Source organism: Theropithecus gelada, chromosome 8, assembly GCF_003255815.1.
Source record: "Theropithecus gelada isolate Dixy chromosome 8, Tgel_1.0, whole genome shotgun sequence".
In the NCBI taxonomy this organism is placed as follows: Eukaryota; Metazoa; Chordata; class Mammalia; order Primates; family Cercopithecidae; genus Theropithecus; species Theropithecus gelada.
Genome location: NC_037676.1, coordinates 21,922,489 through 21,939,338, shown reverse-complemented (window position 1 = coordinate 21,939,338; position 16,850 = coordinate 21,922,489). Strand labels below are relative to the sequence as shown.

Sequence of the window (16,850 nt, the reverse complement as noted above, 5' to 3'; positions counted from 1 at the left end):
AAATTATGGTAATTTTGCTAAATAATTCAAGATGTAGCTATTTTCATTAAACCAATATCAATGTCTTATTTATTAGTGATTACAGGAGCAGAGGTCATTCTGTCTTGGGCTGGGTTTATAGTTTTGTAACCTCTGTGCCAAATTTTGACACCTTATAGTATTTGGTAGGGTTAAGTATGAAATTTCTTGATTAATAAATGCAAATAAAAATGTATGCTGGCAATTCTTAAGACATTTCTAATATTACTTTACCAGTAATTTTAAAGCTAGCTTATTTATTAAAGATTTTACTTATCAGATAACTTGAAAAAGCATTTGACCAGTCTTTCCTTTTTCTAATAAAGTACTTGATGTAAATGCTTTTATTTTTTAAGACCATTAATTAGAGCTCTTTTATATATTTTCAGGAGTGCAACATTGTGTACACAACATATAAATACATAGATGTATTAGGCATGTTGATAGAAGAAGTACATCTTAGAGATTCACAAAAATGCTTTTTTTCTTTATCTTAGGCGTTCAGATTCCTGGTTAACGTGTTTCACAACCCTAGGCAGTTGTCAGCTAAATAGTCTTAAATTTGCATATTAAAGGAAACAATTCAAGTGAAAGTCAGATAGCAAAATGTACATTATAAGGTCTGAAGAGAAATTCTGGTGAGCTGGAGGGAAATTAAAACAGATTTAATTGCTAATTTAACATAAAATTATAGAAATTTATCATTGGATTATATAAGGAGATCAATTTTGTTTAGATCGGGATTACCAATTCTTTTTTAACTGGATCTCTGAGCTCTGGGAACAGCCCACACTGAATCCTGGGTCTCCAAAAAGGGAGAATTATTATAAGGCTAGACCACATGATGCTTTTACAGTGCACTTAAAACGTTTTTTTAAACAAAGCATTTCTAAGTGTCTAAACTATACTCTTTCTTAAAAACCCAAGAGTAGCCTCTGTTGCAATAACTGAGTAAAAAAAAATCGGGTGGCTGGGCACTGTAACTCACGCCTGTAATTCCAGCCCTTTGGGAGGCAGAGGCAGGCGGATCACGAGGTCAGGAAATCAGGGACCATCCTGGCTAACAGGGTGAAACCCCATCTCTACTAAAAATACAAAAAATTAGCCGGGCATGGTGGCACACACCTGTAGTCCCAGCTACTTGGAAGGCTGAGACAGGAGAATCGCTTGGACCCGGGAGGCGGAGGTTGCAGTGAGCCAAGATAGTGCCAATGCACTCCAGCCTGGGCCACAGAGCGAGACTCCATCTAAAAACAAAAACAAAAATAACAACAACAAAAATTCAAAATTTTATTATTATATTTCAGCTAGGACAAATTGCTGCTATTTCAGAAGTACCAAGTATTGGTCGGACACAGTGGCTCACGCCTGTAATCCCAACACTTTGGGAGGCCGAGGCTGGCGGATCACTTGAGGTCAGCAGTTCAAGACCAGCTTGACCAACATGGAGAAACTCCGTCTCTACTAAGAAATACAAAATTAGCCAGGTGTGGTGGCTCATGCCTGTAATCCCAGCTACTCGGGAGGCTGAGGTAGGAGAATTGCTTGAACCCGGGAGGTGGAGGTTGTGGTGAGCCGAGATCACACCATTGCACTCCAGCCTGGACAACAAGAGTGAAACTCCATCTCAAAAAAAAAAAAGAAGTACCAAGTATCAAACCAGAAAGGACTTGATTTAGGAACAAAACCTTGGCTGTCATAAATAGGGGGGAAAAAAAGGCAGAAACTTAGCTATTGAACTGCAGAGTGGGGGACAGCCATTGCTTTCAGTTTGGCCTGGCTAGCAAAAAGGTGGCCTTGTTATGTAAATAAAATCCCTTAAGTAGTCAAAATAAAAAATTTTTTTTTCTCTTTTGTTGACCGTTTTTCCCCCCTCACTATACCACCTTTTTTTGTGTATGGGAATTTAGCCATTTCAGAGGCGTTGTTCCCCATCATTTGGAACTTTCCTTCGGATTTGGTCGAGTTGGATAGAGTTGGTCAAACCCAATGGGAGAAAAGTATGAAACAACAAAACAGAAACAAACAAACATCAACAACAACAAAAAACTTAAGCAAAACAAACAGTCCTACAACTTGTATAATTCCTGAGCACTCTAATGGTAAGGAGAAATAAAGACCAGCTGGTTGTTAATCTTAACTTTAGCCAAGATAAACCCCAATTCACTTGCTTATCTAGGGATGGATCTCAGGCTGTAGACCACTCTCTATCATCCTAGAAGCAGAAAAACAAACAAACAAAACAACAACAACAACAACAACAAACTCACCTTCCCTGTTGGAAGTGAGCTCAAACTCCATAACGGAGTTACCTATCTTCCATCATCATGGAAGCAAGGAAAAGGAAAACTTGCCTTTCTTGTTGGAAGCAAGTAAAACTCCAAAAAAAAAAAAAAAAAAGAGTTGTACAACAAAAAAATAAAATAAACTTCAGATTTCGACCAAATTTGGGTATTCTCTTGGTGGGCGGCGGGGTTGGGGGGAGCGGGCTGTGGTGGAGGGTGCGTTGCTCTCAGACCTCAGCAAATTGTCCCATTGGTTTGAGCCATAAAGCAAGCTCATGCTGGTACCAAGCACCAATAGGTGTTTGTCCTTGTCAAAGGCTAGATTTGTCAAAGGTGAGGAGCATGTCCACTCAGAATCCCTTTATGGTTATTAAATATGGACCCAGAAAATCTGAGACAGGTCTCAGTTAATTTAGAAAGTTTATTTTGCTGGCTGGGTGTGGTGGCTCACGCTTGTAATCCCAGCACTTTGGGAGGCTGAGGCGGGCGGATCACAAGGTCAGGAGATCGAGACCATCCTGGGAAACACGGTGAAACTCCATCTCTACTAAAAATACAAAAAATTAGCTGGGCGTGGTGGCGTTCGCCTGTAGTCCCAGCTACTCGGGAGGCTGAGGCAGGACAATGGCATGAACCTGAGAGGTGGAGCTTTCAGTGAGTGGAGATCACACCACTGCACTCCAGTCGGGGAAACAAAGAAAGACCCCATCTCAAAAAAAAAAAAAAAAAAAAAAAAGTTTATTTTGCCAAAGCTGAAGATGTGCACCCATGAAACAGACTCAGGAAGGCCTGATGACATGTGCCCAAAGTGGTCAGGGCACAGCTTGGTTTTATACATTTTAGGGAGACATGAGATATCCATGGATATATGTAAGAAGTACATTGATTTGGTCTGGAAAGGTAGGACAAGTTAAAGCAAAGGCAGGAAAACTCAAAGTGGAAAAGGGATGTATTAGGGTTCTCTTAGAGGGACAGAACTAATAGGATATATATAAAGAGGAGTTTATTAAGTATTAACTTACACGATCACAAGTCCCACAATAGGCTGTATGCAAGCTGAGGAGCAAGAAGAGTCAGTCCGAGTCCCAAAACTGAAGAACTTGGAGTCTGATGTTCATGTTCAAGGGCAGGAAGCATCCAGCACAGGAGAAAGATGTAGGCTGGGAGGCTAGGCCCATCTCTCCTGCTCATGTTTTTCTGACTGCTTTGTATTGGCTGGCTGCTGATCAGACTGTGCCCACCAGATTAAGGGTGGATCTGCCTTCTGCAGCCCACTGACTCAAATGTTAATCTTTTTTGGCAACACCCACACAGACACACCCAGGATGAATACTTTGTATCCTTCAATCCAATCAACTGGACACCCAGTATTAACCATCACAGGGGGCTTCCGGGTCACAGACAGGTGGAAGACAAACAGTTGCATTATTTTGAGTTTCCAATTAGCCTTTCCAAAGGAGACAATCAGATATGCATTTACCTCAGTGAGCAGAGGGATAACTTTGAATAGAATGGGAGGCAGGTTCCGCCCTAAGCAGTTCCCAGCTTGAATTTTCACTTTAGCTTGGTGATTTTGGGGGCCCAAGATATCTTCCTTTCACAAAGGATAGCCAAAAATGTGGAATTGACTTTGGAAGTAGGTAACAGGCATAGGTTGAAACAGTTTTGAGGGCCAGAAGAAGACAGGAAGATGTGGGAAAGTTTTTAACTTCCTAGAGACTTGTTGAATAGCTTTGACCAAAATGCTGATAGTGATACATGGATAATGAAGTCCAGGCTAAGGTGGTCTCAGATGGAGATGAGAAACTTGATGAGAACTGGAGTAAAGGTCACTCTTGCTATGCAAAGAGACTGGCGTCATTTTGCCGCTGCCCTAGAGATTTGTGAAACTTTGAACTTGAAAGTCATGATTTAGGGTATCTGGATGAAGAAATTTCCAAGTGGCAAAGCGTTCAAGAGGAAGTAGAGCACAGAAGTTTGGGAAATTTGCAGACTAACATTTCAATAGAAAAGAAAAACTCATTTTCTGAGAAGAAATTCAAGCTGGCTGCAGGGAGTTGCATAAGTAATGAGGAGCCAAATGTTAATCACCAAGACCATGGGGAAAATGTCTTCATGTGTGCAGGGCGTATCAGAGGTCTTCACGGCAGCCTCTCCCATCACAGACCTGGAGGTCTAGGAGGAAAAATTGGTTTCCTGGACCAGGCCCAGGGTCCCCCTGCTGTTTGCAGCCTTGGGACTTGTGCCCTGCATCCCAGCCACTCCAGCCATGGCTAAAGGGGGCCAATGTACAGCATGAGTCATGGCTTCAGAGGGTGCGAGCCCGAAGCCTTGCCAGCTTCCACATGGTGTTGGTACTGCAGGTGTGCAGAAGACAAGAATTGAGGTTTGGAAACCTCTGCCTAGATTTCAGAGGATGTATGGAAATGCCTGGACGTCCAGGCAGAAGTGTGTTGCAGGGTGGAGTCCTCATGGAGAACCTCTGCTAGGGCAGTGCAGAAGGGAAATGTGGGGTCAGAGCTCCCATACAGAATAGGGGAACTGCATAGTGAATACATGAGAAGAGGGCCACCATCCTTCAGACCCCAGAATGGTAGATCCACCGACAGCTTGCACTGTGCACCTGGAAAAGCCACAGACACTCAACACCAGCCTGTGAAAGCAACCAGGACAAGGGGGTGTACCTTGCAAAGCCACAGGGGCAGAGCTGCCCAAGGCCATGGGAACCCACCTCTTGCATCAGCATGACCTGGATGTGAGACATTGAATCAAAGGAGATAATTTTGAAACTTTAAGGTTTAATGACAGCCCTATTGGATTTCGGACTTGCATGGGGCCTGTGGCCCCTTTGTTTTGGCCAATGTCTCCCATTTGGAATGGGTGTATTTACTAAATGCCTATACCCCCATTGTACTTAGGAAGTAACTAGCTAGCTTTTAATTTTACAGGCTCATAGGTAGAAGGAACTTGCTTTGTTCCAGATGAGACTTTGGACTTGGACTTCTGATTTAATGCTGAAATGAGTTAAGACTGTTGCCAGGGCATGATTATGTTTTGAAATGTGAGGACATGAAATTTGGAAGGGGCCAGTGGAATGATATGGTTTAGTTGTGTCCCCACCCAAATCTCATCTTGATTTGTAGTGAGAGGTAGTTTAATCATGGGGGTGGTTACCCTCATGCTGTTCTCATGATGGTGAGTTCTCACGAGATCTGATGGTTTATACAGGGCTTTTCCCCCTCTTTGCTCTGCACTTCTCCTTGCCTACTGCCATGTAAGATGTGCCTTTGTGGCTGGGTGTAGTGGCTCATGCCTGTGATCCCAGCACTTTGGGAGGACGAGGTGGGTGGATCACAAGTTTGGGAGATCGAGACCATCCTGGCTAACACAGTGAAAATCCTCTCTACTAAAAATACAAAAAATAAGCCAGGCATGGTGGCAGGTGCCTGTAATCCCAGCTACTTGGGAGGCTAAGGCAGGAGAATGGTGAACCCAGGAGGTGGAGCTTACAGTGAGCTGAGATCGTGCCACTGCGCTCCAGACTGGGTGACAGAGCAAGACTCTGTCTAAAAACAAAGAAAAAAAAAAAAAAAAAAAAGGATGTGCATTTGCTTCTCCTTTGTCTTCTGCCATGATTGCGAGGTCTCCTCAGCCATGTGGAACTGTGAGTCAATTAAACCTCTTTCCTTTATAAATTACCCCATCGTGGGTATGTCTTTATTAGCAGCATGAGAACAGACTAATACAAATGGCTTAGCACCATCCCCATGGTGATAAGTGAGTGCTTGCTCAGTTAGTTCATGCGAGATCTAGTTGTTTCAAAGGGTATAGCATCTATCTCCTTTCTCTCTTGCTCCGCTCTCACCGTATTATGTGCCTGCTCTCACTTCACCTTCCCCCATGAATAAAACCTCCCTAAGGCTTCACCAGAAGCCAAGCAGATGCCAGCGCTATGCTTGTACAGTCTGCAGAACTATGAGCTAATTAAACCTTTCTTTATAAATTACCCATATAGCAATGCAAATATGGCCTAACACAAGTGGTTATGAGATCTGTGTCAAAAATCATTTGACCATATTTGTGAGGGTTTAATTTTGAGCACTCTATATGATTCCATTGGTCTATATGTCTGTCTTTCTGCCAGTAGCACACTACTTTGATTCTTATAGCTTGTGGTTAAGTTTTGAAAACAGGAAGTATGAATCCTCCAGCTTTGTTCCTCTTTTTCAAGGTTGTTTTGGCTGTTTAGAGTTTTTGAGATTCCATATAAATCTTAGGATGGATCTTTCTATTTCTGCAAAAATACATCATTGGGATTTTGATTGTCATGACATTGGATCTGTAGATTGCTTTGCGTAGTGTTGGTATCTTAATATTAAGTCTTCCAATCCATGAACACAGACTGTCCTTCCATTTATTGATGTTTTCTTTAATTTCTTTCAGGAACATTTTGTAGTTTTCAGTGTACAAGTTATTTGCCTTGTTGATGAAGTCTATTCCTAAGCATTTTTTTCATGCCTTTGTAAACGGAATTGCTTTCTTAATTTTCTTTTCAGATTGTTTATTGTTGGTGAATAGAAAAGGAACTGATTTTTGTGTATTGATTTTTTTCTGCAACTTTTCCAAATTTGTTTATTCATTCCAGCAAATTTTTGTGAAATCTTCAGGTTTTTCTATGTATAAGATCATGGCATCTGCAAACAGAGAAAATTTTATGTCTTCCTTTCAAATTTGAATGAGCATATTTATCTTTCTGGCATAATTGCTCTAAGACTTCTTGTACTATTTTGAAAGAAGTGGTGAAAGTAGGCATCCATGTCTTGATCCTAATCTTAGACAAAAATCTTTTAGTCTTTCATCCTTATGTTGGCTTTCATTATTCAAATTTTTTTTATTATGTCTATCTAGTTTCCTTCTATTCCTAGTATGTTGAGTATTTGCATCATGAGACAGTATTGAATTTTGTCAAATGCTTTTTCTGCATCAATTGAGATGAGTAGGGGCAACAAGGAGAACTTGTCTATACTAAAAAAAAAAAAAAAAAAAAAAAAAAAAAAAGCTGAGCATGGTGGCACACCTATAGTCCCAACTCCTGGGGAAACTGAGGTAGGAGGATTGCCTGAGCCCAGGAGGTGCAGGCTGCAGTGAGCTATGATCAAGCCTTTGCACTCCAGCCTGGGCAACAAAGTGAAATGCTGTCTCAAAAACAAAAACAAACAAAAAGAGATGAGGATTATGTGGTTTCTGTCCTTCATTCTGTTAATGTGCTGTATTACTTTGATTTTCATGTTGAACCATGTCAGCATTCCGGCAATAAATCCCACTTGATTATGGTGTATAATCCGTTTTTGTTTGTTTGTGTGTGTTTTTTGAGATGGATTCTCACTCTTGTTGCCCAGGCTGGAGTGCAGTGGCACAATCTCAGTTCACTGCAACTTCCCCCTCCCAGGTTCAAGTGATTCTCCTGCCTCAGCCTCCTCAGTAGCTGGGATTACAGGCACCTGCCAAGAAGCCCGGTTAATTTTTTTTTTTTTTTTTTTTTTTTGAGACATAGTTTCACTCCTGTTGCCTAGGCTGGAGTGCAATGGCACGATCTTGGCCACCACAACCTCCGCCTCCTGGGATCAAGTGATTCTCCTGCTTCAGCCTCCCATGTAGCTGGGATTACAGGTGCGTGACACCAGGCCCAGTTAATTTTGTATTTTTAGTAGAGATGAGGTTTCTCCATGTTGGTCAGACTGGTCTCGAACTCCTGACCTCAGGTGATCCGCCAGCCCCGGCCTCTCAAAGTTCTGGGATTACAGGCGTGAGCCACTGCCCCTGGCCTAATTTTTGTATTTTTAGTACAGGTGGGATTTTCCCATGTTGGCTAGGCTGGTCTTGACCTCCTGACCTCAGGTGATCCACCTGCCTCAGCCTCCCAAAGTGCTGGGATTATAGGCATGAGCCACCATGCCTGACCGGTGTATAACATTTTTTTAAATGTTTGATTCAGAGCCAGGCATGGAGGCTCACATCTATAATCTCAGCACTTTGGGAGGCCAAGGCAGGTGGATTGCTTGAGCCCAAGAGTTTGAGACTAGCCTGGGCAACATAGCAAGACTCCATTTCTACTAAAAAACAAGAAATTAGCTGGGCATGGTGACATGCAGCTGTAGTCCCAGTAACTTGGGAGGCTGAGGCAAGGGGATAACTTGAGCCCAGGAGTTCAAGGCTGAAGTGAGCCATGATCAAACCACTGCTCTCCAGCATGGTGACAGAGCAAGACTGTCTTTAATAAATAAACAAATAATAAATAAAAATCGATAAATGTTAGATTCAGTTTGTTATTATTTTGTTGAAGATTTTTGCCACAAAATGTATAAGGGATATTGGTCTGTAGTTTTCTTTCTTGTGGTATCTTTGCCTGACTTTGGTGTAAGGACAGTATTGGCCTCAAAGAATCAGTTAGGAAGAGTTCCCTCCTTTTCACATCTTTGAGAAAACTTGGTGTTGATTTTTCTTTTTTTCTTTTTTCTTTTCTTTTTTTTTTTTTTTCTTTTTTTGAGACAGAGTCCCTCTCTGTCGCCAAGCTGGAGTGCAATGGTGCAGTCTCGGCTCACTGCAACCTCCGCCTGCTGGATTCAAGCGATTCTCCTGACTCAAGCCTCCCGAGTTGCTGGGACTACAGGCATGCACCACCACATCCAGCTAATTTTTGTATTTTTAGTAGAGACGGGGTTTCACCATGTTGGCCAGGATGGTCTGGGTCTCTTGACCTTGTGATCTGCCCACCTCGGCCTCTTAAAGTGCTGGAACTACAGGCGTGAGCCACCGTGCCCAGCCAATTTTTCTTTAAATATTTGGCCGGATACAAATCTGGTCCGGGGAAGTTTTTGATTGTTGATTCAATCTCCTTCCAGTTATGTCTGTTCTAATCTTCTGTTTCTTGTCAGTACTGGTAGGTTGTGTGTTTCTAGGAATTTGTTCATTTTAGCTAGATAATTGTGTTTTGGCATACAGTTTTTCATAGTACTCTCTTCTAACCCTTTTTATTGCTATAGAATCAGTAATAATGTCCCACTTTCATTTCTGATTTTAGTAATTTGAGGATTCTTATTTTTTAATAAATTAAGTTGAAGATTTCTCCATTTTGTTAATCTTTTCAAAGAATCAACTTTTGGGCTTATTTTCTTTACTGTTTTCGTATTCTCTTTATAAAATAATCTCTCCTCTATTTTTTTTTTATTTCCTTTGTTCCGCTACCTTGGATTTAGTTTATTCTTCCTTTTCTAGTTTCTTAATGTGTACATTATTTATTTTAGATCTTTTTTTCTCTTTGATATAAGCATTACCATGATAACATGTCCTCTTAGCACTGCTTTTACTGCATCCCGGAAGTTTTAGTATGTTGTGGTTTTTGCTTCACTTATCTCCAGATCTTTTCTAATTTCTCATATGAGATCCTCTTTGACTCGTTGGTTATTTAAAAGCTTGATTTCTACATGTGTGAGTTTACTCTTTTCCTTCTGATGTTGATTTCTAGTGTCATATTGTGATCAGAAGTTTTAATTTGTTATTTTAAATTTATAAAGAATTACTCTGTGGTCTAACTTATGGTTTATCCTGGAGAATATTCCATGTATCTTTGAGAAAAATTGAATGCTTCTGTTTGTGGTGAACTGTTTTTTATGTCTTTTAGTTTCCATTAGTATATAGTGATGTCCAAGTACTCTACGTCCTTATTGATCTTCATTCTGATTGTTCTATTTTTGAAAGTGAGACAATTGAAGTCTCCAACTATTATTATAGTAGTGTAAATTTCTCCCTTCAATTCTGTTTATTTCCTGTATTATGAACATGATGGATTGGATAAAAGGAATTGAGTGAAACAGAACTTTTAGTGGGAGGTTTTATTTTTATCTGACTAGCAGTTAGGGAGTGTTTACTGTGTGCCGTAGCTATTGGTGTCAAAGGATAAAATTTCTTTTTCTTTTCTTTTTTTTTTTTTGAGACGGAGACTCCCTCTGTTGCTCAGGCTGGAGTGCAGTGGCTCCATCTCTGCTCACTGCAACTTCCACCTCCTGGGTTCAAGCAGTTCTCCTGCCTCAGCCTCCTGAGTGGCTGGGATTACAGGCATGCGCCACCATGCCCGGCCAATTTGGTTTCTTTTGTATTTTTAGTAGAGACAGGGTTTCAGCATGCTGGTCAGGCTGGTCTCAAACTCCTGACCTCGTGATCCGCCCACATTGGCCTTCCAAAGTGCTGGGATTACAGGTGTGAGCCACCGCGCCCGGCCGAAAAGAAAGTCTTTTCAACAAATAGTACTGGAACTCGGTAAAATATGGAGAAAAATGAACATCAATCAGCGTCCCCTTTCTCTTACCCGCTCCTCAGCCCCAGGGTCGCCCTGGGAGCCCGTCGCAGGCAGGACCGTGACTCGCCTGGCTTTCGGGAGGCTGATTTTCCGCTCCCTGGGCCCGCGAAGCGCTGGGTGCGGAGGAACTGCTGGAAAGGACCTGCCTCCACGTGGGACTGCCGCCAAGTCGCATCCCTGTCATGCACCAGGTACTCCCCCATGGTTTAAGAACTTTCAAGACTCTTAACAGGTTAGGAAAATCCAGAGGAAAGGCAGAATTGGGTCCCTCGGGCTTGCCTGACACCAGGGACAGTGGAGTTGAGGTGACATTTCACTGGCATGGAAACCTGAGACCAATAGCAGGATGCGCCAGGCTCGGTGGCTCACGCTTGTAATCCCAGCACTTTGGGTGGCCAAGGAGGGCGGATCACGAGGTCAGGAGTTCGAGACCAGCCTGGCCAAAACAGTGAAACCTCGTCTCTACTAAAAATACCAAACTTAGCTGGGCGTGGTGGCGGGCGCCTGTAATCCCAGTTACTCAGGAGGCTGAGGCAGGAAAATCGCTTGAACCCGGGAGGCGGAGGTTGCAGTGAGCCGAGATCGGGCCACTGCACTCCAGCTAGGCGACAGAGCTAGACTCCATTAAAAAAAAAAAAAAAAAAGGCAGTATGAATCACTCGCCCGGTAGTGACGGAAGAGGCCGTAGAAGCCTCTTAGAGGCCAGATTCCGCGGTGGCGGCCTCTGTGCCCTTCATTCCGCTACCCATCCGTCCACCGAGTGCCTGCTAGTCGCCAGGAATCCGGCCACGGAGAGACTGAGGTCGACTCCCGACCGAGAAGCCTCGCGCTGGGACCAGTCGTTTTGACAGTGGCAAAACGACTCCGAACGCAGCAGCATCCACGCGGCGGCAGTGTTTGAGGAAAGAAGCTGAGGGCGGCGAGGGCGGTCACAGAGGAAGGAAGTTCAGGGTTGGCCAACAGGAGCCGCAGGTGCCCCGAAAAGGGGGCGGGGTCAGGGGTGCCCTAAACTCCGAATGCGAACTTCTGTCTTAACACAGCCAAGCACGCTGCTTCTTGGATTGACCTGGCAGGATGGCGCCACCACCAGCTGGAGTAAAGCTGGGCGCGTTCCTGGCAGTGACTCCGAATCCGGGGAGCGCAGCAAGTGGGACAGAGGCAGCCACAGCCACACCCAGCAAAGTGTGGGGCTCTTCCGCAGGGAGGATTGAACCGCGGGGCGGGGCCCGAGGAGCGCTCCCTACCTCTATGGGACAGCAGGGACCCAGTGCCCAGGCCCGGGCAGGGCGCGCCGTAGGACCCAGGTCGGCGCAGGGAGCCAGCCCTGGGCTCCGGGTCCACAAGACCCTCAAGTTTGTCGTCGTCGGGGTCCTGCTGCAGGTGAGTCCCCATCGCGGTCCTGCCTGGGGAAAAGCGCGCCTGGCACCGGGAGGGGGCAGGGAGAGAGGGGGACACGGCGGGGGTGCCTGGCCCTGGTCACTTGTGGCGGGGCATGTCCGGGCAGAGGAGTCCGTCGTCGAAGTCCGAGGAAGAGCGGGGTCCCCGGGGCCAGGCAGGAGCGGCCGGGGCCTGGAGGGAGCAGAGCCCCCTCCCGCAAGAGTCTGGGCCCGGGGACTCGACCACGTTGGCCGCTGCCTAGCGCGGCTCCCTCCTCCCCACACTTCAAGATGTATCGGGACGTTTCAGAATCGATAGAGCTCAAGTGTGTAAACTTCCAAGCCACCTCCGAGCCACACCGGCTGCGTGAATGGGGAGCACCATTCTCCTCCCCACTCCCTCATTCTCTCCCCACCCCCATCCTTCTTTTCTCTCTCTCTTTTTTTTTTGAAACGGAGTCTCGCTCTGTCGCCCAGGCTGGAGTGCGTTGGCGCGATCTCGGCTCACTGCAACCTCCGCCTTCTGGGTTCAAGCGATTCTCCTGCCTCAGCCTCCCGAGGAGCTGGGACTACAAGCGCCCGCCACCTCGCCCGGCTAATTTTTTGTGTTTTTGGTAGAGACGGGGTTTCACCGTGTTAGCCAAATCCGCCCGCCTCGGCCTCCCAAAGTGCTGGGATTACAGGCGTGAGCCACCGCGCCCGGCCTTCCATCCTTCTTTTCTTAGACAAATCAGTTAAACACGCAGCCCGGCAGAAAAAGTAACTTTCTCTCCGCTGCTTGTTGTCTTCCGTTTCGAGTCCACTAAGCACACCGGCAGCGGTTTCCTGCCAGCCACTTTCTTGCACATCAACAGGTACAGGGCAGTGAATTGACCATCAGGCAGGCAGCCAAGACCGGGGCACGCCCTTCCTTCAGGAGGCAGCGTTTCCTGTGAAAGCAATCACTCAGTCTGGAAAAATGCCAATACCTTCGGTTCTCTTTCAAGTTCATTAAGTCTCTATCAATTGTTCTCTTTCAGATTCCTTCTATGTTAAGGAAAAACAAAACAAAAGCTAAATACCTCAAAGATAAACCAGTCTTACAAGTGTCAGTAAATTTTAAGTGTTTTTGTTTAACAAACTAAACAAAATCCAGGAAACCAATAGCATTTTGTAATCTCCAAATAATTACAGAATTTATGTTTTAAACATCAGTTTATATTAGGTGGAACCCACGGTTGATGCTTATTTTTAATACGCTTATTAAATGGCTTTCTTTTTGACAGGCTAGTGCGATTCCAGGTGGATGTAGGGCTCACCTGTGTAGACAAGGTCAAACATCTGAATTGGGTGGTTTTGGAAATGTGACAGTGCGTTTGTGTGGCTATAAAAAAATACTTGAGGCTGGATAATTTATAAAGAGGTTTATTTGACACATGATTCTGCAGGCTGTACCAGAAGCATGACACCAGCATCTGCTTCTGGTGAGGCCTCAGGAAACTTCCACTGGTGGTGAAGGGGAAGGACAGCTGGATTCTGCCCATCAGGGAAAGGGGTGGGGAGGATGGCAGGGGGAGGGGGATGATTTCTGAAAGGGGAGCGGGAGGGGCCAGCTTCTTTCTAACAACCAGCTCTCATGGAAACTAAGAGTGACAACTCCTGGGGGAATGTGGGAGGGGGCAGGTATGGCACCAAGCCTTTCATGAGGGATCCACCCCAAACCCCAACAGGCCCCACCAGCTACATTGGGGTTCAGATTTCAACATGAGACCTGGCAGGGACAAAGGACCCATAGCAGACACCAAGGCCTTCTTCCATCCCACAGGACCCTCTCATCCCACCATCCATCAGCCTTCTTCCTGTGCATTTATAGGTACTTTAGCTTTTAAAAATTCTGACTGAACAACAAATCACATCAGATGTTTTCTATCAGTCCATGCATGTATCTCATTTTCTTTAACAGCATCATAATATTTAGTGCATGGGTGAAACACATGGGGTGAACCACAGTTGATTTTAATCTTCCATCCTATGGGCAATTGTTAACATTATGTCCTGCCTTTGTTTTTACTAATTCCAGCAGCATTGTAGTGAGAACCCTTGTATGTATCATATGTCCATATGTCAATATTCTCTGGAGTATCGGGCAGCCCTTTAAAAGAGGAATTCTTGGGTCAATGAGCTCATTAATTTAGAATTTTGTTTGGATCGTGCTAAATTGTCCTTTGGGAGAAGATTGTACCAATTTTACTTTCACACCAAGAATACACAAGCGTGCCCGTGTCCCTGCACCCTTACTACATGGAACTTCCATTCTTTGCGACTCTTAAGAGGTAAAAAATGATAGACCTCAATGTTTGTATTTTTTTATTTCAGTGTTATTAGAGATTTTCAAGGATCCAGGAGTTTTTTGAGACTGGGAGTAGATGACCTAGAGCTAATCTTCCAGATTAGACTGCTGGGGAGGGAGCGGGGAAGACCGCAGTCGCACCTCTGCACTTGGGAAACCGAGGTCAGCTGGGGCCAGTCCCTGCCACCCGCCATGCCTGTGAATAGAGATAAGGTCTCTGTCCTCAGGCTGTCAGGATGACATCAGATGAGCCTGGAGCTGAGCTCAGTTGCTGACCCCAGGTCCTGGCTCTGTCAGTGCTAGGCTGGCCCAATCTCTGTGCCAGGTCCTTCCACCTCGCCTCTCTCTTTATCAAAGTAGGAAATGAGAAATTCTGAAGGCTCAGAAGCTTAGACACTCAGGCTGTCAAAGAGCCCAGAGATTGGAGGCTGAAGACGGCCAGAGTTGTCCGTGCTCCTCTTCAGCTCTGTGACTCTGGTATGGCCCAGTTCCTTCCTGTAAAATAAGACAGAGATAAAAGTCTGCTGAGGCCCTGTATAAACTGCAGTGCGCTGTATTGGCAGTGGACTGTGTGACTCTGCTGTGGCCCCAGCTCCTTCCTACCAAATAGGCAGATACAAAAGTCTGCAGAGGCCCTGTGTAAACCACAGTGGTCTGTGTTGGCAGATGTGTGTTGTCATGTAGGAGGCCAAATCACACTCTCAGGGCTGGTGTCACTCACTCAGGACTCTGGATCCCCAGGGCACCTGTCCTCCACCCAGCAGAGGCTGCACCTGCTGCTACCTGCACCTCAGCACGGGCTCCCTGAGCTTGGGGCAGAAGGTTCTAAGGAATGGGGTGGGGTGCCATGGGGAGGGGACGTGGAGGAACAGAGGAGCCAGACTTCAAGTGAGGACAAAGATGGCGCTGCAGGGCCACAGCCTGGTTTACCTGCCACGTTTCCTTCCAGTTTTCCTTCTGGTGGGCGCCCAGCACTGGTTGCAGTTTGAAGAGTGAGCAGGAGAGGTCTCCATCCATGTGGCTGCAGATGGCTGCTCACTCAGCCCCTACTGAGAGGCCACAGTCCCAGTTCTGATCCTTGTCCTGTATCCAGGAGTGGCAGGGCAGCGAGGCTCCAGCTTTCAGGGACGGGGACAGTAGGGACAGTGCCATGCTCCGAGCCTGTGCTGTTGGACAGTTGGTGTCCTGCTCCCAGCCAGATACTGCACATCTTCATTCAGGGTATTTTCCTAACCTAAGGGAGATGGGGCTTATTGCTCCCATTTTGTCTGGGGAGAAAATGAGATTTAGGAGGAGGAAGTCCCCAGCATTTGGGACCTGGCCTGCTTGATAGTAGCAGCTGCCTGTTGGTCTGGGAAGGGGCTCTTCTGGATTCTCAGGCAGGTATCTGTGATAACGGGGAAAGGAGAAAGGGTTTGCTTTGTAGGGAAGAGCAGGGTGCACTCAGCACCTCAGACACCCACCTGTGGCCAGGAGGGGATGTGAATCATCACATTTTACAGATGAGGGGACCACAGCTCAGAGGGGGAAAGTGTGTGCAGCTCAGAGGTGGAAAGTGTGTGCACCTGGCCGTAGGCAAGTCTGTCCAGGGCACTGGTAGGAATGAGAGAAACTAGGAATGACCACTTTAAAAACTTAGATGAAGAAAATTTCAAAGTTAAGTCATTGGAGTTTGTTGGTAATACATTTGTATGGCTTAGGTCATGTTAAGTGCATCACCCCCTTACCCCGTGTCTGCTGTTGGCCTCAGCACTGAGTTGAGGGAAAGGAGAACCGTCCTGGTGAAGAGGAGAGGGGAGCAGCACCGGCTAGGGTGGGGCCTCTGCCACTGCCTCCTCCTGCTGTGGTTTCTCTGGGCTTAGGCGGCCCCTCTCACCTGGCTTGTCTGTGGGGAGATCTTTGTTCTCTGACTGCTTTTAAGACTTTCTCCTTAACAGTGGTTTCAGCACTTGGATGGTAGCAAAAATAATCTGCTGGAGCCATGTCTGTAGCATTTTCGCCCTCCCCTTCTGTATAATAGCAGTCATATTTTGGCCTCTGCAGGGCTAAGGTCCTCCGAGCAGCTGCTTCTCCACATCTCTGCCCTGCACTTGGCCTCTGGGAGCTCCTGGTGTTCCTTAGCAGAGTCCACAGGGTTCTTTGGGGTCCCGTCCCTGTGCTGGGGCCTGGAGCCTGTGACCTGAGGCGGTGAACTGAGGCCACCACTGGGCTCACCTCATGGGCTTGGAGGAAAAGTAATTCACCCAGGAAGTAGATGATGAGCCCTTTACTCTGAGAATGTCTGCGCCTGGTGCCGGTGGGAGGACAAATGAGTCCTGCCTGTGTCAATCCTGCTCCCTGGAGCCCACAGTCTGGTGCAGGAGGTGTCACCAGGGACCTAAATGGCGATCAGGAAGCATGGGGGCCACCTCCCCCACCCCCCACCTCCAGAGAGGCTGTGCCGGCTCCAGGGACGCCATCCCTCCCTACTTGGCTCTGGCAGAGGG

At 46.0% G+C, this 16,850-nt stretch overlaps 1 protein-coding gene across 1 annotated transcript in view; it reads left to right on the top strand.

Annotated features, from left to right (window-relative positions):
- The first annotated feature begins 10,840 nt into the window (after positions 1 to 10,840).
- TNFRSF10A (TNF receptor superfamily member 10a) overlaps positions 10,841 to 16,850 on the top strand; it is a 33,816-nt gene continuing 27,806 nt past the window's right edge. The window contains exon 1 of the mRNA XM_025394251.1: positions 10,841 to 12,055. Within this exon, the coding sequence (XP_025250036.1) occupies positions 11,734 to 12,055 (322 nt within the window). The 5' untranslated portion in view covers positions 10,841 to 11,733. The remainder of the gene's footprint in view (positions 12,056 to 16,850) is intronic.